This window comes from Aquarana catesbeiana, linkage group LG02 (genome assembly GCF_042186555.1).
Source record: "Aquarana catesbeiana isolate 2022-GZ linkage group LG02, ASM4218655v1, whole genome shotgun sequence".
Taxonomy (NCBI): domain Eukaryota; kingdom Metazoa; phylum Chordata; class Amphibia; order Anura; family Ranidae; genus Aquarana; species Aquarana catesbeiana.
Window position 1 is genome coordinate 557,128,960 of NC_133325.1, and position 25,220 is coordinate 557,154,179.

General features: G+C 40.8%; 1 protein-coding gene across 1 annotated transcript; it reads right to left on the bottom strand.

Moving 5' to 3' along the window:
• Positions 1-13,434: 13,434 nt before the first annotated feature.
• On the bottom strand, positions 13,435-24,217 carry CLPS (colipase). The gene is made up of 3 exons (XM_073618005.1): positions 24,122-24,217; positions 16,224-16,346; positions 13,435-13,560 (listed from the first exon to the last, which is right to left on the bottom strand). The coding sequence occupies exons 1-3, from the start codon at positions 24,215-24,217 to the stop codon at positions 13,435-13,437; spliced, it is 345 nt and encodes a 114-aa protein (XP_073474106.1).
• Between the last annotated feature and the right edge of the window lie 1,003 nt (positions 24,218-25,220).

The window sequence follows — 25,220 nt, forward strand, 5'->3', positions numbered from 1 at the left end:
GGATAACGTGCAACAAGGTTGGTAATCTTGTGGAGAACCACCATTGATGCCGGGGGAGGTATATACAGTCCCACAATTATCATGGGTACATTAGCAATAGCTGCATGCAGAACTACAAATCTACCTTCAGGGTCCAGGTGCAGATCCAGCAACACGAAAGGCAGGGCTTTGCGTACTAATATACTGACTCCCCTGGCGTAGGATGAGAAGGTGGCGTGGTAATAGTGACCCACCCACGGTTTTTTGAGGCTCAGAACCCGACCTCCGATGAGGTGGGTCTCCTGCAAAATACAAATATCGGGGGAGTATGATTTAAGAAAATTGAAAATTAATGAACGCTTTATTCGGGAGTTCATGCCCCGGACGTTCCAAGAGATTAATTTTATGGGGGCCATAGGGAGTCAGAACACATTATAGTAGCCTTCAAGTAAAGGAGTTCACCTGAACCCCTCGGGAAGATGACGAAGCCGGTCTCCTGCAGTCCCTCATGAGACAATACATACATTAGCATCAAAATACTTATATTTGTGTGGTGCACAATAAAACATTTCTGTGTGTAACTGGTATAACCCCCCCCCCCCAACGAACACTCCCCCCCACCCCGCACACCCCCCGAACCTGGGCATGCCTGTTTCCCAAAACCAAAAAAGGTCATTGACCTCACGGAGTCATGAACTAGATGACTAGAAGTAGATAAGAACTACTTAATGCACAGAGTTTCCAGTCTGAGGAAGATGCCGCCATCAGCGGGAATAAACTTGGTTTCTCCTGAGTGGTACCAGGGGCACAAACTTGGTATAGGCACAATGGTTGAAGTTCGTTCCCCCCCCCCCAGAAACAGTCCCAAACAGAGCAAAGTAGATATGCTTTGTCCGCGATCCATAGGGCAGAGGGCAGTCAGCCGGACAAACAGTGCACACTGCGGTTAGCAGTCCCTTTGTGAGTGGTCTCAGCGATCCATTCCCACCCTGGTTACCCAGGCCAGGTAGGTAGGATATTCAGGGGCATAAACAGCCCATATGTTCCACAGCAAATTTGGGGAATCCACAATCCGGACAGCAAAAGTCCAGTACCTTTTTTAGTGGATATGTAAAGATCAACTTGAGGGGTATATTCTCTTTGTGATGTCCACTTCCAGCAGTATGTTTATCCCCCCCTACACAGTGTCAACAGAGCATGAGAGCCACTCGGGGGACATAGTCACTCCGGATTGTCAAAAAAGAGAAAAAATAAATAAATAAATAAATGAATAATAGTAAATGGGGCTCCATGTCACTATGTCACCATTCCGGGCTATGAGTTAGGGACTGAAAGCGGCCCAGCAACAGAAGGGAGAAGCACATACCTAGTGTTTGGGCAGAGTATTGAGCCAGCGCGAGGCCTCCTCCGGGGAGGTAAAGAACCGGACGCTCTCACCATCCTGCACCTGAAGTCGGGCGGGGAACAGCATACTGTAACGTATTCCCTGAGCTCTCATAGCCTGCTTCACCTGATCGAAGGACTTCCTCTGCTTCTGGGACTTCCTCTGCTTTGATGGTGAAGTCTGGAAAAAACATCAGGCGGGCCGCCTCGTGGCAGATTTCGGCCATCTTGCGTGCCTCACGTAGTACCAGATCCCGGTCCTTGTAATTAAGCAGTCGGAAAATAAATGTGCGAGGCGGGGTTCTGGGTGGGCCGTGATTCGGTGGCATCCGGTGGGCCCTCTCAATAACAAATTGAGGTGAGAAGTTTGCCTGGGGAAACAGCGTGCGGAGGAGTTTCTCTGTGTAGTTGGTGGTGTCAGAGCACTCCGACCCCTCCGGGAGTCCTATGATCCTCAGGTTATTGCGTCGGTTACGATTTTCGGAATCCTCGGCTCTCACTTCCAGGTGCTTAACTCTTACTTGCAGCGTATGCAGAAAAGCCGAGTGATCCCTAATCGTATCTTCTGGCTCCCCCACCCGACATTCCACCTCGGTCACCCGCTGCCTCACCTTCTCAAAGTCTTGCCTAATGAGACCTATGTCCAGCTGCACAGTGTCAATCTTCGTTGCAAGTGTGGATAAGGTGGATTGGCATCCCGTTATGGCCTGCATCAGGGCGGCAAAGTTGCTCTGTTCAGTGAGGGCCGGGTCCGGATTCTCCGTCTGGGTCGCCATATTGGTTACTACCTCCACACGTGCGGCCGCTCTGCCCGAGCTATTTCGGGTATTGCTCTGCTTGTGCTGATCCAGGCGGTGCCGGTTCCGTGTCCGCATCAGCAGGGGGGGAGCGGGAAGCACCTCAGATAGGTCTGGAGATGGTCAGGATATGTTAACAGGATTAATTCCCCGCGATGGCTGCAGAGCTCCTCGACTATGCGTCCTGCACCGTCGCCATCTTGGACATGCCCCCTGGGGTTGGTACTTTCTTAATGCTCTTTACTGAATCACAAAGGAGGGAGAAGGCAGAGGCAGAAGTTAAGGTATTAGAAGACCAGCTAGCAGTTGCTTCAGAGTGTGTTCGTTCAACTGCTAGTCGGCTGATGATTTGCAAGAGCGGTGCAGCTCTCATGACCAAATCACTTAATGCCTTAAGGAAAAGGAAGGGGCGTAAACCTGTTAGTAAAGCCAGAGTACGTGCCATTGTTGCATCCCAAAGCTGGAATTGTGAGGATGTGCTCTCCTCAAATGATAATGAGGATGAGGAGATAGAGTATGATGTGTTTGATGATGATTATCCAATGGGAAAGAAAAAGTGTGCCAGACCTCTCATTACTAAGCATAGGAAAAGGCAACATGATAGAGAGGATATGGCAGATGGGGAGGTGTATTATCACAACCTCAGAGATGTGGATGTCAGGGACGTGCCAGTACTGATCAGGGGCACATGCGTGCGCAGCAGTGTTTGCCCACCAGTATGCGCCGGTGTTCTCCCCAGGCACGCGCGTGTGTGTGTGGCGGGTGCGCGCGCAGCGGGCGCTTGCTCGCTAGCACTGTTTGGCACCAAGGAACTTTTAAAAGTATCTCAGCTACACTTGTGCGGCACTGTTTTGTCTGCAGCTCTGTACCAGTGTTTCCTGAACCCGTTTGCTGATTGTTATACTGACCCGGCTCTGTCTGACTTCTCTATCATCTCCAATCCTACCCGGCCTGCCTGACTCTGCCTAATCTCTGTTGTGACCCGTTGCTAACTTCTGCTTGCCTTACCAACTCTGCTATTGTCTGCTGTACTCAACTGCCTGATCACCTGCCGACCCGGACTGTCTAACCTTGGTGTTTGCCTGCTGTGTTCATCTGCCTTATCACCTGCCAACCCGGACTGTCTGACTCTGTCTACTGCCTGCTGCTTGTGTTGCTGTGTTACCGGCCTTCTTATCCAGCTCCAGTTGCCGCTGTTCCTGCATTTCCTGCCATTCAGCTCGCTGATCCGCTTCTGCCTGCTGTCATCTGCAGTCCAGCCATCCCTGAAGGATCTCCACTCTGTTCCTGTGTCAGCCGCTGCAACTTCCATCAGGCACTCCTACCCACTGTGCTCACGAGACCACTGTCCCCGTTTCAGTGGCTCCTGAACCAGCGCCATAAGAGGGGTCTTCTCCTACAAGTCGGGCTCTACTACAAGGTACCTAACAGTGGAATTTGAAGAAGTACGGGAGTTTACACAAACTGAACTACATGAGCTGGCAAAACAATATAAACAAAGGTCCGGGAGCCCCTATTGAGTTGGCTCCTACGCTTGTGGGATGAAGGGGAGGATAGTGTTGTTAAGTCAGGTAAGGAAGCAGTGGCTATGGGCGTATTAACCCATGATCCACAATTGCGTCAGGCAATGTGAAAAGCCAGAGAGTTTAGTGTGAATTTTTCACTGTTAGACCTCGTGAGTGATGGAATAGTCCGAGTATATGCTAGTCCTACTGACCTGGAAAATACCTACTCCTGGAGATCAATAGGAGAGGGTATTTCCAGGTTACATGAGATTAGGGATAAGCTCGATGTTCGGGTCGAACATCAGTTCGACTCGAACATCAGGTGTTCACCCCTTTGCCGAACAGCGAACATTATGGGGCGTTCGCAGAAAATATGAGCACCGCGGAACGCCCCATAATGCACTGCAAGATCGCAGGGCATTGCTGTATGATGAATAGCCAAAGCATGCACCTGACCTGCATGCTTTGGCCAATCACAGCGTGCTCTGCTGAGAGGGCCATAATTGGCCAAAGGCAGGGTGCCTTTGGCCAATCATGGCTCAGGGGGACTAAGTCCACGCCCCACACTATATAAGGCTGCTTACAGAGTGGCCGTGTGTAGTGTTGTTGGCGTGGATAGAGGTATAGCTTAAGTTAGATTAAGCAGGCAGGTTATTCAGTTAGCGGCAGTGTATTTGATATATATATATATATATATATATATATATATATATATATATATATATATATATATATATATATATATATATATACAGTCAGTCTAGTATATATATTATATATATATATATATACATATATATATATATATACACTCTGCATTTAGCATAGACTATATATTCATTGTTTACTCTATATAAAGTCAGTGCAGGCAGTGTATTAATATATATATATGCAGTGTAGTATATATATATATATATATATATATATATATATATATATACACAGTATCTCACAAAAGTGAGTACACCCCTCACATTTTTGTAAATATTTTATTATATCTTTTCATGTGACAACACTGAAGAAATGACACTTTGCAACAATGTAAAGTAGTGAGTGTACAGCTTATATAACAGTGTAAATTTGCTGTGCCCTCAAAATAACTTAACACACAGCCATTAATGTCTAAACCGCTGGCAACAAAAGTGAGTACACCCCTAAGTAAACATGTCCAAATTGGGCCCAAAGTGTCAATATTTTGTGTGGCCACCATTTTTTCCGGGGCTGCCTTAACTCTCTTGGGCATGGAGTTCACCATAGCTACACAGTTTGCCACTGGAGTCCTCTTCCTCTCCTCCATGACAACATCACGGAGCTGGTGGATGATGGAGACCTTGTGCTCCTACACCTTCCATTTGAAGATGCCCCACAGATGCTCAATAGGGTTTAGTTCTGGAGACATGCTTGGTCAGTCCATCACCTTTACCCTCAGCTTCTTTAGCAAGGCAGTGGTCGTCTTAGAGGTGTGTTTGGGGTCGTTATCATGTTGGAATACTGCCCTGTGGCCCAGTCTCCAAAGGGAGGGGATCATGCTCTGCTTCTGTATGTCACAGTACATGTTGGCATTCATGGTTCCCTCAATGAACTGTAGCTGCCCAGTGCCAGCACCACTCATGCAGCCCCAGACAATGACACTTCCACCACCATGCTTGACTGTAGGCAAGACACACTTGTCTTTGTACTCCTCACTGGGTTGCCGCCACACACACTTGACACCATCTGAAATAAATAAGTTTATCTTGGTCTCATCAGACCACATGACATGGTTCCAATAATCCATGTCCTTAGTCTGCTTGTCTTAAGCAAACTGTTTGCGGGCTTTCTTGTGCATCATCTTTAGAAGAGGCTTCCTTCTGGGACGACAGCCATGCAGACCAATTTGATGCAGTTTATGGTGCATGGTCTAAACACTGACAGGCTGACTCCCCACCCCTTCAACCTCTGCAGCAATGCTGGCAGCACTCACACATCTATTTTCCAAAGACAACCTCTGGATATGACGCTGAGCATGTGCACTCAACTACTTTGGTCGACCATGGCGAGGCCTGTTCTGAGTGGAACCTATCCTGTTAAACTGCTGTATGGTCTTGGCCACAGTGCTGCAGCTCAGTTTCAGGGTCTTGGCAATCTTCTTATAGCCTAGGCCATCTTTATGTAAAGTAACAATTCTTATTTTCAGATCCTCAGAGAGTTCTTTGCCATGAAGTGCCATGTTGAACTTCCAGTGACCAGTATGAAAGAGTGAGAGCGATAACACCAAATTTAACACACATGCTCCCCATTCACACCTGGGACCTTGTAACATTAATGAGTCACATGACGCTGGGGAGAAAAAATGGCTAATTGGGCCCAATTTGGATATTTTCACTTAGGGGTGTACTCCTACGTACATTACGTACATTGTAAAGCCATTCTACATCCCAGACTGCAAAAATAAATTAGAATATCTGGCTGGCACCAAAGTTCCCATAGCAGTACCTCATGTAGGTTGTACCATTTATGATCAAACAAGTTACATGTTATGTTTATGTAGCCCCCTGTCCTAAACAGGGGTGACTATTTACATTTAGCCTTGCTGGGTGGTAGTCAGGCCAAGCAGATCTGTTGTCTATTTTTCACTTGGTTTCCCCATAGCATAAGTTTTGCTAAGTGTTTCTCTCTGCTGCCAGTGAGTGTGACTGGTACGTCTGTTGATACTATGAAATGAATCCCTGAAGGAAAAAGTCAGCACTTGGGTTAACATCAATTAGCAGTGTTCCTTTATTGAAATAACATGAATACCAGCTGTAAAACAGCCATCACGTTTCAACCGTTAGGCTATAATCATGTTTAGGGCTTGATAAGCCAAACGCATTGGTATTTTACAGCTGTTCATGTTTATTTCAATAAAGGAAGGCTGCCATTTGATGTTATCCTGAGTGCTGAATTTTTCTCCAGTGATTCATGTTATATAGAGGCACTAGCAGCATGAGAGTCTGAGCACCGGTTGCAGCTGGAAATTGAGGAGGTGGAAGTGCTACTACATCTGTTTTCTTTTTTTTTTTAATTTTATTTCTTTATTCAAGTATTTCTTAATTATAACACAATGTATCAAAACAGACATTTCCTCCATGGCCCACCCTCCCTCCCCAGTACTTTCCTCTCCCTAAATAAACAGTGTAAGTAATACAATAATCACATTTTGAGTGTTGCCTGGTTGGGGTGGGCATTTGCAAAGGGGCCTGTCTAAGGTTCTATTTCTGTTTAAATTCACCACCAATTCACTTCACCCTCACAACTCCATCCATTCTTCTCTATCACTCATCTTTCGGTCTCTCATGATCTATTATCCTTTAGGTCACTACCCGTCGTTTACTTATTTTTCTACGCTGATAAAATGTACACATTAATCCCTCTTGCTTCCCACCAGGGTTTCCAAATCAGGTCATATTTCTTTAGTGCCCCTTGCTTTATATATACTGATTTCTCCTTGAGAATTACCCCATTCATACTATTTAGCCATTCCCCACTGGACGGTGGTGACACCGACTGCCATCTCCGGGCGATCAGGTTCCTAGCTTGAAATAAGCATCTCATGACTGCTAGCTGACTGTTTCCTGGGTTCCCCACTCCCTCCATTAATCCCAGTAGGCAATGTTTTACCTTCAACTTAGTGGAGGTTCCAAACGCCTGGTCGATGATTCCTGTCACCCCGGTCCAGTAGCAGAACAACTTCGGGCATCTCCAAAACATATGGTGCACATCCACCTTTAAATCCCCACACCTAGGACATCTTGAGTCTAGCCGATGGCCGAATTGAAAAAGTTTTCGAGGAGTATAGTAGGTTCTATATAATAAGAACAATTGTGACATCCTCTGAGAGGGGGACAGCGAGACCAGTGGGGCCAGTTCCAAAATTCTGTTCCACTGCAGTTCAGAGATGTCTCCCACATCTTTTTCCCATTTTCTCCTGTACAAAGGGGGTTCCATCTTTCCCACTCTCCCCTTATTGATATGTGGATATATTTTTGAAATTAAACCTTTCCCTGACTCTGCATTGATTAGTTTTTGAAGTACTGGAATTATATTCCATTCTAAGGAGCTCCCTCTGAACTGTTCAGAAAACATCTGTTTTCAATAGTATGAGATGCCATAGTGATCTTGCATTATGAATATTTGTTTCCTTTAGCCAACCAGTGGTTTATTGCCACTGGAGCATGTTGGGAAAAATTGTGTGAGGCCTAGTATTTGCCTGCGCTAGAAGTTAGGCCAGAAATGGCCCTCAGAAGCCAACATGCCTGTCGAAGGGTGAGGATGTACCAAGATTGAGAAGGATGCACAGAGGCATGGGAACAAGTACAGAGAGAAGTTTGCTTACCAGCCAGAGGTGCTATCTACAGTGTTGCTGGTGTCAGCTTAAAGTTTCTTTACACTGCATAACCTGGATGTGGGTCTGGAAGTCTGTAGATGTTGCACGGGGTATTTGCAACCCTATCCCTCTCTGCTTGGTTCACATGCAAACTAACTACAAAAATTTCATTTTCATTATCTCAAACTTTTATTTAATCACCTCAGTACCAGTATGTTACACTCCCTTCCTGTCCAGGCCATTTTCAGTTTTCAGTGCTGTGATAGCTTTGTCAGATAATTACTCAGTTACGCAACACTGTACCCAAACAAATTCATTACCATTTTTTGAGACAGAGCTTTCTTTTGGTAGCATTTAATAACCAGTGTTTTTTTTACTATATCCTAAACATTTTGAAAAATGTTACCTGACTTTCTATTATAAAACATATCAAATAAAAAAAATCCAAGGATATTATAAAAAAAAACCCTCAAAATTACCCCTTTTTAAAAGTGGACATCCTAAGGTGAATCAGAGCATATACTGTATGATATGCTGGTATTAAGGTGTGCTTAACCTTCAAAATTTGCTCACCAAAGCCAAGTGCAATATCTTCCAATAGTAGAGGAAGAAATCACATTGTTTGCAATCAATAGATACACCCAAAACACTTTGTCCCCACAAAAAAATCTCACAGTTATTAATGATCAGTGGTACTTTAAACCAACCCCCCCCCCCCCCAAAAAAAAAAGAAAATCTTTTGTGGCCATTTGCAGTGTAAAAACATCCTATCATTGGCACTCTAAACCCCCCAAACAATCCCACAATATTGTGGTCAGTTGCATTTTAACTCCTCTAAAAACATTCTTACAATCATTTGTGGTCAGTGGCATTTTAAAACCCCTGCCCTCCATTTTTGGAGGTCGCTGGCTCTTAAATTCCCCTAAAACAATCTAACAAGATTGCATGGTCAGTACACCGATCCTTCTTCCTCTGTTGTGAGGGGAAAGTGAGAATTCCTCTAACATAAACAGTAGTACTGTTTCTACTTGTTATTGCTGTGATTTGCCATCACAGCGATCACAAAGCACAAAGACACTATGATTGGTTCTGTGCCTTTAGCCTATGAACTCCACTGTCCAAAGACAGTGGGATTACAGGCATTGTGTGCACACTGGGCACATGCACAACAGTACACAAAAGGATGTTTAAATTGTCAAATCCGAATAACTACTTCCACTAGCGGATGTTTTTAGTGCAATGGCCAGTAGTAAAGTGGGTAAACATGTTCTTTCCCACTGCTAGGACATTTGTTTTGGATTTTCTTTCTTTTCCTTTGTCCTCTTTGTAGGTGCATTGTCCTAAAGCAATGAAGGAATCAATATCTACACATGATAGTTAAAACCATCATCATCATTTCATGTGCATTTGAATGCAATATTTTATGTTATATTGACCACAAGAATGGCGATAACTAACATTTAATATTCAACTAGGATTAGGATTGAGCACCTGTTTTATCTTTTTTTGTTTTATTTTACCATAGATATTGTGGAGAAAATCATTTTTACATTTCACAACAGAGGTACAGAAATCTTAGCTTTTTTTCTGTGAAAGCTGAATTTGACAGCATGTTTCTCAACAATCCCTGTTATCCTCCTCCCCAGACCTTGAGCTTGTTTGACCAAACCCTTCCCTACTGATTTTGTACCATGCTTTGCTTTTGTCTGCTGCCAGTTGCTACCACTCTGAGTGTAACTAGGAACCACAGAGGCATCAGCAACAAAGCCCATTATTCTTTGCTCTGGGCGACATCAGGCAGTTCCTTGGAACTAGTGCCTTGACCCCTGGCCCTTTTATGATCGACATTCCCCTGGTGACATAGAGGGTCTACTACTTCTGTAATAGCTGCACCTAACTCATTAGTGGAATGCCTGTGTTCAGTTAGAGATGGATTGCCAATTAAGTAGTGAAGTGGTGCCTGGCTAAAACAGCATTGGTACACTCTGACCTGTGTTTATGGCATCTTTAAAAAAATCTTCGCTGACTCCCGATGGCATGAGAGTGGATAGGTCTACTTCATGCGAGCTGTGCTGTCTAGGTGTGAACCTAGAATGGCCTAAAAAGTACTTGAGCTAACTCTGATAAAGTATAGTTATCATGTAGATCCCAACCTCTATATAACAATTCCATGCCTGATCACTAAGCCTAACTTCCATCATTTAACTGTCAAATTCCAGAGCATTTTCTGTCTACTGAGCCTCTGCAGTGTGTAAATCATAAGGGGGAAAGAGACATTTCAACATTAACTCCACAATGGTCTACTGAGACGTTCCTTAAATCAATTATGTAAGTACAAATGCAAATTAGTCAGACATGTTCTTACAGCCACCCCATGCTCAATTGCTTTAAAATGGAAACCAGCCTCTCCACCCTCCAGGATGAATTTTTACACTTGTGTTAAAGATGATCGAACTATAGATCTCACTGCTAGACTCAATAAAACTTACAGTCTTTAAGAAAACATGGGACACTATAGAAACACTCCACCCTACAAAGATGATTTAATTACCTAAGCCATATGGCCCTCCCTGGATAATTATTCAAGGGACGGACTTAGGTTTATTCTTTCTTTTTCTTTTCTTTCTCTTTCTTCTTCCTTCACATATACTGTATATTGGTTCTATGCTTACTGGAAATCACTGACTTTGTTCAGTTAGTGATTGTTTTTATGCACATACTGTATTTACATTGGTACCTGTAAGCATTGCATTTAATATGGAGTGCCTGCTACTTACACCTTAAAGTACAAATTGACCAATTGTAATACAATATAACAACATATTGTTTTCCTATATTACTGTCAAAGTAAGGAATAATCAATACTGAATCAAAGTACATGGATAGTACCCCGCCGTCCCAGACAAAAACTGGGTAGGGTTTCTGGAGCCAAGGCTATCATAAATACAGAGAGGTGTAACCTAAGTTCAGGGGTACAAAGGCTATCAAAGGGGCTCAAAATAGAAACACACTGCGGCATAGGTACAAATATTTATTAATACAAAAAAGGCATAGTCGCTAAAAACTACGTAACAACCTTCACCATACCATAATTAAAAACAATCGTAACAATGTTGAGAATAAAACCAGCCCAGGCTCTCAGGCATGCAGTCAATCACACCAATGACTAGCAATAGTGACCCATGGATGGGGATAGTCCTTGGATCAACTGACACCCAACTCCAGAACACTGGAGTCAGAGGGGGTCAGAGTCTGAGGCTATGAACAGTTATAAAGAATTACTTCAATGGTGGCAGTAGTGGAGGAAGAGAATCAAATTGTCTGAGGACATTCAAAGATGTGAGTACAGCAGATTCATACAATCATGGACATGCCAGCAGGTGATCTGGATACATGGACGAAACATGTGTGGATGGAGCAGGAAGTGAAAGGCATCTGAGTCTTTAAGCCTTCAAAGGTGAGTAATACATCAACATTACCATTCAGGATATGTGCTGTAGTGCGGGACCTCACTGTCCCATAGAGGGATCTCACTCACAGTACAGCTGGATTCCACAATCCATTCAGGACTATAAAGTATAACCTGTGCACCTACAGTCGGATCTCCAAGGGTTTTAGCGGTGTCCGTATTCCTCCATGTCCCTCCAAGCAGATACTGTTCAGTAATCCCCCATGGTGCTAGTCAGCTCTGATAGAGCAGGTGCCTTTGTACCCCTGAACTTAGGTTACACCTCTCTGTATTTCCTATATTACTAACTTGGGCTTTGTTTGTCATATAAGGAAGATGGTAATTTCTTATTTCACATTTTGTACTATTTCACATTTTGTACTTCCAATTGTATACTCCTCGAATATGCTTTGAGTATTACACTCCAAATGTTGTCATCTCCTCTTTATTACATAAATATAAAAACAGTTGCTCATAAAACCAAACAGACAGATTCTCTTAGTTTACACTTCAAGCCCAGTCTTTAATATGTTTAATGTAGAGCTAGTTTAGAAATTGATTTAATTGTATATATTTTTGTAGTTCCATATATATGTTGTGTGTGTATACTGTATGTAATTTATATCAAAATATTGTTAAAATATAACATGTTTCACAGATACATAGTTATTTAGAATTTAAGAATTAAATGATTAATGAAAAGACCAATCTTGCACCTCTTATAGCAGGGCTGGTCTAGAAACAATGCCCTGGGTAACTGTGAACACATTGGCCTCATAGAGATTAAATGTCAATTTGTTAAGTAAAAACATTACCTGATTATCTTTAGTAAGTTTAGCTTTGAATATGATTGGTTGTTAGAAAATCATCCATCCCTTTTTTTAAACTCCCATATTGGTTGTGTCATTACTACCTCCTATTATGTGTTATTTACAAAGGAGTGAGTGTATCAGAGAGGTTACTTTGTATAGCAAATGTTCTATTCAAAAGAAAGGAGATGATCATGATTTTTGGTTGTAATTGATTACTAAATAGCAGCTCATTATTTTAAAGCAGTATTCTGCATTTCACTTACTCCAGGGCAGCGCTTTAGCTTAGGGAGGATTTACTAAAACTGGAGCATGCAAAATCTTGCACATTTCTGCATAGAAACCAGCCAGAAGCCCACCAACCAGAATCAGCTTCCAGGTTTGATTGTCAAAGCTTAACTGAACAAGCTGAAGTTAAAAGCTGATTGGCTACCATGCAGCTGCACCAGATTATGAGTGCACCAGTTTTAGTAAATATCCCCCAGTGTCTGACATCTCAGAGAGTGTTTCTTACAGCAATTCTTGCATATTTTATTGCCTACATATCTATCACTGGGCCCACATAACAGATTCCCTATGGGGTTGATTTACGAAAACTGGAAAGTGCAAAATCTGGTTTAGCTCTGCTAAAACCAATCAGCTTCTAACTTCAGCTTGTTAAATTAAGCTTTGACAAAAAACCTGGAAGCTGATTGGTTTCTATGCAGAGCTGCACCAAATTTTGTACTCTCCAGTTTCAGTAAATCAACCCCAATGCCTACATGTCATATTCTTTGTCAATATGTTTGTAACATTCTTCAATCACTGTACAGTTCTGCCTCATTGTGGCTGTATGCATGGGCATATATTTGCATATATTTTATGTAGAAAGAAATAATGTACTTTCATTGTTTTATCTTTTGAGGCTACTGGGTTACTGTCCATGATCAGTGAGTCATTTTCTAAAATATATTTTTACATCTATCTTTTTAACATGCAAATTTGCAACGTAATCTACAGAACTATGTAAAAAGAAAAACATTTTAATAGAAACATGTGGCTAGGTGCAAAAATGAGGTGCTAGTAGATTCTTCAGTTGTTTGGGAGGCACCAATATATGGAAATATGATAGAATTTTAAAATCATACAGATGAACACTTGTAGCCCATGTTGGTTGTTGATTTTATTTTTATGGATCATTTGGGTCCTTGCAGTATCCAAAGTCTGTGTTGGTGACAATTCCAACAATAGTGTGTTTCACATCACACTTTAGTCCCATTTCACAATTACAATGATAGTAGACCCCGTAGAGATGCTAAAAAAAAGAGAAATTAAAAATTACTGAAAATGAAATGTTGTACATTACAAATAGCAACCTGTTTGGCTTTTATGCATTTTTGTATGAATTTGTTCACTTATGCATGAGTTATTTTCACATAATGTTTCATGAAGTGTTACTTTAATGTAGTATTACATTACATATGTTCTACCAACATACCTTTAAGATTATCTCCATTGTTTATCTATAACAGTCCTGAGGGTTAAAGTATATGTAAACCATCACCTTGTAAAACAACCCATTAAGTTCAACCACTTAAAAATCGCCTACCGCAGATATACTGCGACAGGGCGGCTCTATTGCATGAAACGACATACCTGTATGTCATTTGGTGCAATAGATAGTGGGGGCCTGTGCATTCTGATTGGCCAGAGGGGGAGCCAATCAGCGGGTTTTTCGGACGCAATGTCCACCAGGACCCGCCGATCACTTCCCAGAGAGGAAGAATGTAAAACAAGGCAGATCACTGTTCTGACAGGGAAGAACACAGTGATCTTGTGTTTCTGCTAAGCAGGAACACGGATCTCTGTGTTCCCCCAGTCAGTCCAATCCCCACACAGTTAGAAAGCACCTCCTAGGGACACACTTAACCCTTTGATCACCCCTGGTATTAACCCCTTCCCTGCCAGTGTTAATAGTACAGTAACAGTGCATATTTTTTGCGCTGATCGCTGTAATAATGTCACTAGTTCCCAAAAAAGTGTTAGTTAGGTGTCCGCTTTGTCCGCCGCAAAATCGCTGATCACCACCATTACTAGTAAAAAAAAATAAAAATGTCATAAAAATATCCCATAGTTTGTAGACACAATAACTTTTGCGCAAACCAATCAATATACGCTTATTGGGATTTTTTTACCAAAAATATGTAGCAGAATACACATTGGCCTAAACTGATGAAGAAATTAGATTTAAAAAAAAATTATGGCAGAAAGTAAAAAATATTGTTTTTTTTCTTCAAAATTGTCACAATTTTTTTGTTTCCAGCACAAAAAATAAAAACCACAGAGGTGATCAAATACCACCAAAAGAAAGCTTAATTTGTGGAGAAAAAAGGGACATCAATTCTACAGGGTACAGCATCGCACGACCGCGCAATTGTCAGTTAAAGTAACGCAGTGCTGTATCGCAGAAAATGGCCTGGTCATGAACGGGGTTGTAGCGGTTAAAATAAAAATGAAAGGCAAACCATTTGTATATACATGTTAAAAAAACATAATAGTTACCTTTTTCCCCCCTTTTTTTATAAGTGATCACATACCCTCTGTTCTCAGCTGCAGCAGGAGCTGGGGGTGGAGAAACAACAGCACGCTGGTCTTCTCAGTGAATGGCTATGCCTCAGGGATCAGCACAAGCCTGATCATTGGATTAGCTCCCAGCACAGCTAGAGAACTAACCTCACTGTACTCTCATGCCTAGTGTGGTCAGTTTTTAATAGGAAAGCAGAGTGACAGGGAGGAACACCAGTATTTCACACAAAGGAAGCAATACAAAGAGAACAGGATACTTTTTCCTACAAGTACATAGTACAGCAGGCACATACCAGGAACATGACATGCTGGGTTTACATATTCTTCAAATAAAAAGAACTATGAAATACTGCCAGTTATGGATTCTCAATTTCTCCAACAGCACTGTTAATTCTTTTATGCCTTTGGTCACTGCCTAAAGTTCACATTCCTGTTGTTGATATGTGAAAGAATGGCATTTTTCCATTTAAAGAACATTTACGTAAAGGAAACATTGCATGTAAATTTTCTAATTTACCCAAGTTGTGCCGCACAGTGGCTAAGTGGTTAGTCCTTCCACCTAGCAGCAGTGATGTCGCTGGTTTGAATCCAAACATGGGGCTACCTGCCTGGAGTTTGCATGTTCTCCCTGTGCCTGCATGGGTTTCCTCTACTCTCCTCCCACACTCCAAAGACATGCTGGTAGGTTTATTAGCTCCTTGTCTAAATTGGCCCTAGTATGTATGATTGTAAGTTAGGGACCTTAGATTGTAAGCTCCTTGAGGGCAGGGACTGATGTGAATGTATTATATATAGATAGATATATATATATATATATATATATATATATACATATATATATATATATATATATTTATATATGTGTGTGTGTGTGTGTGTGTAAATTGACAGTGCTATATATGTGTGTGCAAACTGACAGTGCTATATAAGTACCTGTAATAAATAAATAGGGCATTTTAGCTAGTAGAATTTAACTACATTCAACTGGATTTGTTCTGCAATCTTGAAGAAGCTTCACAACTTATCCAAAGCACTTCCTATTTTCCAATGATTGGATCATACTTCTGAATTTATAGCCATACAGGTAGCATATTCTGTAGTGTCTGGATTGATGTGACTGGTTACCTGCGTGGCTCTAAATGCTGGGGTATGTTCCAGACTCTCATTAAAACTGAAGAAGCAGCTTGAATAAATTATAAAACATCTTCAGAAAACAAGCCCAAGTTAATCCTGATTATATTTATTTATGATTATATTTATTTCAATTCTTGACTGGACTCTCCATGTATTTATAGTATTGTATTATTGTACTTCACTGCATTAAAATAAAAGGATATCTATTAACTACCATAGAGAAATGCACTGAGCATACCACTTATTCCAAATACTCACCCATGGGGAACACTTCTGTGTTTCAGCTGCTAGGGGAGCACACCGTGCCAAGCTCAACCCATCCGGCCTATGGCAGCAGCCACTCTTACACTGAAGGCTTTGCAGGCAAAGCTCTCCAGTATCCTAAAAGAAAAAAACATATTATCTTTCTAAATGCTAAGATTACACACAAATTCAATTATTAGGCCTCATGCACACTGGATGTTATAAAAACACCAGTAGCGTTAGCTGTAGAAAGCTGTAGCATTAGAATGAGTTTTTGCAGTAGCGGTTTTCAGCATTTTTTAGCTTTTTTTTAGCAGAACTATACTCCCAAAAAAGCTTATGGCTCAAAAATGCTGATAAATGCTGAATAGCTGCGTTTTCAAGCGTTTTTAAGCTTTTATCTGAGTTAGAGCGTTTTTACAGCTGAAAAACTCCTCCTAAAACCCACTAGTTCTGAGGGTTTTTTTCCAGCCAGAGAACGCCCCTGCCAAAAAACGCTGATAACAGCCTATGTGTGCAAGGACACATAGGATAATATGCTGGGGATTTTACTGGCTACAGAAAAAAAGGCCTGAAGCTAACAGCAGCTGTAAAAGAACTGCATGAGGCCTTATAAGTAGGAAAACTAGACGTGTACATACGTACATTGCCAGCTTCAATACATATTTGGCATAGATGCTTTTACCATATGTGTTATTTCAGCTTATATTTAACAAACATAAGAAAATAATATTAACCACTTGTAGATATTGGGTGTGCTACACACACACAAAAAAAAATTACCTTAGTACTTTGGGTATGTGCAGTATGCACAGTTCCTTCTCTTCCCCCACAGCCCTCTTTACTGTCAAATTCTGGCTGTCATTTTTACAGTTGGGACTTGTTTAATCTATACAGAAGAATGTCTTTCTGCTCCTGTGTAAATGGATGCTCACAGAACACCATCTACATTGTCCAAAAAAGTTATGATGAAGCCACATTATTAAGGTTTCATTGTAACTTCTTTGTTCATTCATAGCACAGCAGAACGAGGGGTGACATTTGATTTGCATGTGTCAGTATGTAAGCAACCTTGCAAGTAAAAATAAATAAACAAACCGTGTTCCTATGTAACCTCTACCTTTAGGCATCCCATAGATTAGTCAGTTTTTTGTTCAACAAGCAGGCTGAACAAAAAAAAAAAACTGACTCCATTTCCTTATCCTACACACTCGGTGTGGATGCGAAAATCCTCCCCGCTGAGCTATTGTATTCTGACAGTAGAGAGACTTCCCTGCTGTCAGAATACACTGTTCAGAGTTGCAGGATCTAGCCTGCAATGGTTTTTGAGTGTGGAAAATCCAAGAGGATGGTTGTACAGAAGTCAATCAGTAGATCAACTTCTGTAAAATCTCCCTGTCCATATATGGATCGAAATAAGTCCAGTCCCTTCTCAACTAACCATTTTTTTATCCATGTATGGCTGGCTTTAGTTAACCTTAATCGTCCCAATTAACTAATTTCTCCTGTTCTCTCCGCTCTGCTTCTGATTTTTGTTATATTTATTGTGTTTTTTAGATCAGATTGTTTTTATTAAAAATTCTTCAAACATGCACATCAAGAGATCGGGGGATCAAATTTGTACATAGAATTATACAAAGTAAACAATATAATTGTTCAAAATATGTATCTCCAACAATAAGAATGGTATGCATAAGAACCTCAATCCCTGTTTCTCTCCCCTTTTCCTCCCCTCAAAATAAGAGAAGGGAACAAAAAAGAAGAGAAAGGAAAACCAAAACTGATTAAACTCAGAAAAAAGGCTTCAAAACTGCTGTGTACTGTGTAAAAAAAAAAGGGGAGGGGGGAGGATAAAATAACCAAATAAACAGCCTCTATATGTCTAGGTACAATAGAAATATAGCAACAGTACTTAATAATATTGAGAAATCCTATAAGAGTTGATATTCTATGTCTAGTTGGAGTACATCATCCATAACCGTGTTACACCAAGCCTGAGGAAACTCTTCCACCAAGGATTCTATTTTGAACTATAATGTAACAGGGCAAGTCCAGGGGTATGTAACCATGCATCCAAGATTTGTTCAAATTTTGTTGGATTACTCCTATGCTGGAAAACTAGTTTCTCCCTGTGCAAAACTGTGTTTTCCCATGGTAATCCATTCTTCATAGGAGGGAGATGTTGTAGAAAGCCACTTCTGTGCTATAAGTTTTCGGGTCATAAACAGGACTCTAAGAATGGCTATGGATGTATGCGGCATATATAGTTGCTCATCTAGCCAGCCCAGTAAGCAAAGTTTGGGATCTAGTTTAAGAGTAAGATTCCATATCCTATTATTAGAATCAATCACCTTTGTCCAGTACCAATTTCAGACGCATTCATATATGAAGGAGAGTGCCATTCTCCACAGCACACCTCGGACAAAGGGGAGAATCCCTTCTGTGCCATGCATATAACTTATGAGGTGTGCAATAAGTGCAGAGGATTACCATTAATATTTAACCATTTTCAACACCAGGCTCAAAGTTTTTTCCCCCAATGCATTCTCTGCATTAAGGTAAAGATCCTTTTGTGCCACATGATTTCCCTAGCCCCCCTCCTTATACTTACCTGATCCAGACCTTGATCCAGCACTGTGCCTGAGAGCAGCAGCTCTCTCCCGCCTAACAGGGCAGATTGATAGCAGTAGCAGCCATTGGCTTCTGCTGCAGTCAATACAAACCTATAATGAGGGGGATAGCTTCTGCACAACTGTTGATCAAGGTATAAGAGAGTATCTATAGACACAGACAGGGCAGCTCGGAATCAAGCCCACACGAGTACCCCCCTAGGAAGCGGCTTCCTAAGGAGCACAGGCTATGGAGGAGAAGCCCAGAGCGCTGGTAGCACACCCCAGAAGAGGAAGATTGGTACTGCTCTGTGCAAAACCATTGCACAGAGAAGGTAAGTAAACCATGTTTATTATTTTTTTAAAAATCAAGGTTTACAATCACTTTAATTTTTTCAGTGACACATTTTAAAAAATGCTAAATTTAAAAAAAAATGAAAAAGACCTTTATTTTATTTTTACATAACTTTGTTATATTTTGTAATAGGAGCAAAATGTTTATGTCAATTTACACAAGGGAAAATTAAAGAAAAATTGTGCCTTTTTATTGACAGAAATAATAAAAAAAAAAAACTAGTTAAACTACAAAAAAAAGCTATTTTTTTGCTATGTTACTTTACATCTTTTCTCTATAGATTGCACAAAAATAAAATACATTTTAAGACCATATTGTCATGAGAAAGCATTCATTGTACTGGTAAAGAACAATATATGTGATACCTTATTATGTAAAAATTTTGAAAAATGTATCTCTGAATCAATAGGCCCATAGCTGAAATAAAAAAAATACTCTAGTCCATAAGGGGTATACAGGTGTGAAAGCTGAACTGGTTAAAAGTAAAAGTCCATTCAAAACTTTTTTTTTTTAAGTTTTGGGTATAGTGGGAAGAGTTGGAAGTCACATGTAGTTAGGAGACCAACCCTCATTATTTGTCCTGGTAAAAATTGCCACAAAGACAAAGTAAGAAGTATTCAAAAAATTTACAATAGAGGTTAAAGTTTTTAATTGGGACTTTTATTCAAATGACAGCTGTTAAGAAGTAAGCTGAAATCTCTACCTTTGTTTTGTCTTTGGTAATAGGAGCAACAATAAAAACCTGATAAGGGGTCTATTTTTCCCTGTTTGGGTGACAGATGCCTGATGTAATAAAGAAGGAGGGGATTATAAAGCTTAGTAAAGCTGTCCAAATGCTATTGCCCTTCCTATCATAATCCAGGTAGGTTGCACCTGCCTGTACCTCTCCTCTTTTGTTCTCCTCCATGAGCTGACCACACACGTTTGTGTGCCTCAAGAGAGGCCAAGGTATTGGACAGAAGTCATATTATGTTTGAAAATTTACTAGCCCTCCTATGACCACCCTCAGATTTTTGACAATACAAACAAATCTCGATCAGTTCCAGAGTGTAAATAGCACAAATAATTACTGAAAATTACTTTAAGATGCTGAAGCCACTTTGAAAGGTGATCAGTAAGCAGACACATTTTGTTTATTTATTTTTTTGCTAAGCAGCCCACAAAATTATTAACGACATACAGTCAGGTCCATAAATATTGGGACATTGACACAATTCTATTCTTTTTGCCTCTATACACCACCACAATGGATTTGAAATGAAACAAACAAGATGTGCTTTAACTGCAGACTTTCAGCTTTAATTTGAGGGTATTTACATCCAAATCAGATGAACGGTGTAGGAATTACAACAGTTTGTATATGTGACTCACACTTTTTAAGGGACCAAAAGTAATGGGACAATAGGCTGCTCGGCTGTTCCATTGTCAGGTGTGTGTTATTCCCTCATTATCCCATTTACAAGGGGCAGATAAAAGGTCCAGAGTTCATTTTAAGTGTGCTATTTGCATTTGGAATCTGTTGCTGTCAACTCTCAATATGAGATCCAAAGAGCTGTCACTATCAGTGAAGCAAGCCATCATTAGGCTGAAAAAACAAAACAAACCCATCAGAGAGATAGCAAAAACATTAGGTGTGGCCAAATCAACTGTTTGGAACATCCTTAAAAAGAAAGAATGCACCGGTGAGCTCAGCAACACCAAAAGACCCGGAAGACCACGGGAAACAACTGTGGTGGATGACCGAAGAATTCTTTCCCTGGTGAAGAAAACACCCTTCACAACAGTTGTCCAGATCAAGAACACTCTCCAGGAGGTAGTTGTATGTGTGTCAAAGTCAACAATCAAGAGAAGACTTCACCAGAGTGAATACAGAGGGTTCACCACAAGATGTAAATCATTGGTGAGCCTCAAAAACAGGAAGGCCAGATTGGAGTTTGCCAAACAACATCTAAAAAGCCTTCACAGTTCTGGAACAACATCCTATGGACAGATGAGACCAAGATCAACTTGTACCAGAGTGATGGGAAGAGAAGAGTATGGAGAAGGAAAGGAACTGCTCATGATCCAAAGCATACCACCTCATCAGGGAAGCATGGTGGTGGTAGTGTCATGGTGTGGGTATGTATGGCTGCCAATGGAACTGGTTCTCTTGTATTTATTGATGATGTGGCAGCTGACAAAAGCAGCAGGATGAATTCTGAAGTGTTTCGGGCAATAGTATCTGCTCATATTCAGCAAAATGCTTCAGAATTCATTGGACGGTGCTTCACGGTGCAGATGGACAATGACCTGAAGCATACTGCGAAAGCAACCAGAGTTTTTTAAGGGAAAGAAGTGGAATATTATGCAATGGCCAAGTCAATCACCTGACCTGAATCCGATTGAGCATGCATTTCACTTGCTGAAGACAAAACTGAAGGGAAAATGCCCCAAGAACAGCAGGAACTGAAGACAGTTGCAGTAGAGGCCTGGCAGAGCATCACCAGGGATGAAACCCAGCGTCTGGTGATGTCTATGCGTTCCAGACTTCAGGCTGTAATTGACTGAAAAGGATTTGCAACCAAGTATTAAAAAGTGAAAGCTTGATGGGTGATTGTTAATCTGTCCCATTACTTTTGGTCCCTTAAAAAGTGGGAGGCACATATACAAACTGTTGTAATTCTTACACCGTTCACCTGATTTGGATGTAAATACCCTCAAATTAAAGCTGGAAGTCTGCAGTTAAAGCACATCTTGTTTGTTTAATTTCAAATCCATTGTGGTGGTGTATAGAGCCAAAATGATTAGAATTGTGTAGATGTCCCAATATTTATGGACCTGACTGTAAACTGGCAGTGGATGTGCATGTTGGATCTGAAAAAGATTTTTGAAGAGCCCAATCATTCAGGTTCTCTCAGCTGCAAACAAACACAATCAAGAAAGTACATATTGAGCGTTGGGTTATTTCAATTATAATTGATATTTAAACTTTTGGTGGATGACAAAGAAGTACATTGTACATCCCAAGATATACAAGAAGTCAGCAAGTTATTCAACCCAACAAACTCCAGCTATGTCTGAACTAAAACTTTTCAGTGGACTAACTTGGGCTTCTCCAATAGTGAAAAGAGACTATCAATCGGCAGTTTTCCATTGAACTGGATTCAAGGTAAGATGCTATCAGGTAGCCTTACATCAATGCACCAGAGTTAATTTACTAAAGGAAAGTAGACTGGTTTCTTTTGGAGGGAAGTTTCACTTTGCAAGGGTAATTCCCCCAGTGCACAGGACGAAGCACCGTGTCCATTATCCAATCTTGTGCAAGCAACAATACTGTTTCATTTTTATTTTCCTTAAACGTGATTGGCTTTTCTTGCAAACTAGACTTTTGCCACCTTTACTAAGCACTGGGGATAGTTCCCAAAGTGAACAGCTTAGTAGCCTATGCTAAATCAACCCCACTGTATACATAAGTGCTCAGAACTACACTATAAAACCCCTCAGCAATGGACCCAACAGTCAATCAATACATTTGCAAGAAGAATAATAAAAGTGGAACTTTAGTTAAAAAATTAAGTTATGCTAGATCACTTCAGGCCACTTTTGCAGGTATAGTTATGTAAAACACTAAAAACAAGTGTCTATACTGCGTAAAATCCAATAATACACTGTCTCACTCTGCTCTGCACATACTCAGTTGCTCTCTATTTTTAGGCACTGTGCCGAATTTGTAAAGGCCATTCTGCTAACAGCCTAAAGGTTTAGTCAATTTACAGTACACTCCACTTCCTGGCCAGCTCATGTACTTACACTGCCGCAGGTTGGCACGCTGCGTAAATCGCCATACCTGTACATTGGCAGCGCACTCTCATTCCCGCTGCAGCGGGACCGTGCCCGCGGGTCAGGTGGACTCTATGTCTGCCGGCGACCTGCGATCGCCTAGTACAGAAGCAGAACGGGGATCTGCCAGTGTAAACAATCGGATCCCCGTTTTGACAGGACACATGACAGAGATCTACTGTTCCCAGTGATCGGGAACAGTGATCTCTGTCATATCCCTGCCAGCCCATCCCTCCTACAGTTAGAACACACCTAGGGAACACAGTTAATTCCTTGATCGCCCCTAGTATTAACCCCTTCCCTGCCAGTGTGATTTTTACATTGATCAGTGCTTTTTTATAGCACTCATCAATGTAATGATATCAATGGTCCCCAAAACGTGTCATTTGGTGTCAGATTTGTCCGCCTTAATGTCGCAGCCCCGCTAAACATCCCAGATCGCCACCATTACTAGTAAAAAACAATAAAAAAAAATAAAAGTCCCTAAAGCTATCTCATAGTTTGTAGACGCAACTTTTGCGCAAACCAATCAATATACGCCTATTGGGATTTTTTTTTACCAATAACATGTAGAAGAATATATATCGGCCTAAACTGATGAATAAATGTGTTTGTTTTTTTGGGGGGGGGGGTTTGGATCTGCATTATGGCAAAAAGTAAAAAAAAAAAAAAAAAAAATTCTTTTTTTTTTTCAATATTGTCCCTTTTTGTTTGTATATAGCGCAAAAAACAAAAAAACAAAAACGCAGAGGTAATCAAATACCACTAAAAGAAAGCTCAATCTGTGGGGAAAAATAGCATGATAATTTTGTTTGGGTACAGCGTCACACGACTGCGCAATTGTCAGTTAAAGTGACGCAGTGCCTTATCGCAAAAAATGGCCTGGGTCATTAAGGGGGCAAATCCTTCAGGTCCTTAAGTGGTTAATGCTGTTCAAGGCTTCAGCAAAATAACACCCTAAACAAGATGAAAGAAGAGCAATGCTGGAGTCAATTTACAGTACACTCTCATTTTGGTAGCATAATTATTAATGTGGAATGTATGTTTCTTGCTAAAGAACGTTATTTTTTTTGTTATGGGAAAAATCGCATTAAACACCTATACATTTTCTTTTCCAATTTTTACCTTACCAGATTAACAATGAGTCCAGACTGTGCTATTCCAACAGCGAGCAGCAAAGTAAAAAACAGCAACATGATCTTAACCTTATATTGTGCCATTACCATGAAGACAAAGACAAAGCCAGTAAGATCTGTCACATAAATATAACTTAGAGAGCTAATGTAATTACCTGTCAGCCAATCATAAAAGCAGTAAACAACAGTGTGTGAATACTACAGGTGTGATTTGAAGGATAAATAACTTCAGATTATCCAGTACAGAATGTATTTATTCAGTTGAAAAACATAGCTTAGACCCTGGGGTTCATTTACTAAAGAAATATGGGCTTGTTAGTTACTAAAATAAATGCTCAATTTGCAAAGTGAATAGTAGTAAATATGAAGTTGTGACTTAGGGCTGACTACCCAATCTTATGCATGGGAAAATAAAACCTTTAAAAATATTTTTTGCTAGCACATGATTGGTTGGTTGAAGTGAATATAGCTTCTTCTAATTTAGAAAGCTGGAGTGAACATGTATTTTTCAAAGTGGAATATCTCTTTAGTAAGGGCCAATTCACACTTGTGAAGAGACCTGCTTTTTTCTGCATAAGAGAAAAGCAGGTCTCCCCGAGGTCACACAGAAAACAATGGTTTTCCGTGTGCTCCATTTGCTCTTTCTTGCAGCTGTCAGCATAGTAGTGCATTACAACTGTAAACGGATGTATCACTGGGTATGACAAGGAGCCGTACAGGAAGGAGGCTGATAGGATAGTAGAATGGTGTACAGAGAACAATCTGACCCTAAATATAGGAAAAACAAAGGTATTGATTAAAGGTTTTAGGAGGAACAGACCTGAGCCAGCACAGCTTTTTATTAAAGGCGTGTGTATGGAGTGGGTTTTTGGGAACCTAAATTTCTGAAAACGTATCATGGACAATGAATGTCAAAGCCATTATTAAAAAATCACAACAACGTTTATATTTCCTGAGATATCTCAGAAAGAGTGGCTTGGAAAAGAAGGTACTAAAGTCTAGTCTAGTTGTACGCGGGCAGATAAAAATGCTTTAAAGAGAGTGGTTCAAACAGCACAGAAAATTGTAGGGTGTGAACTCGTTTCTCTTGATG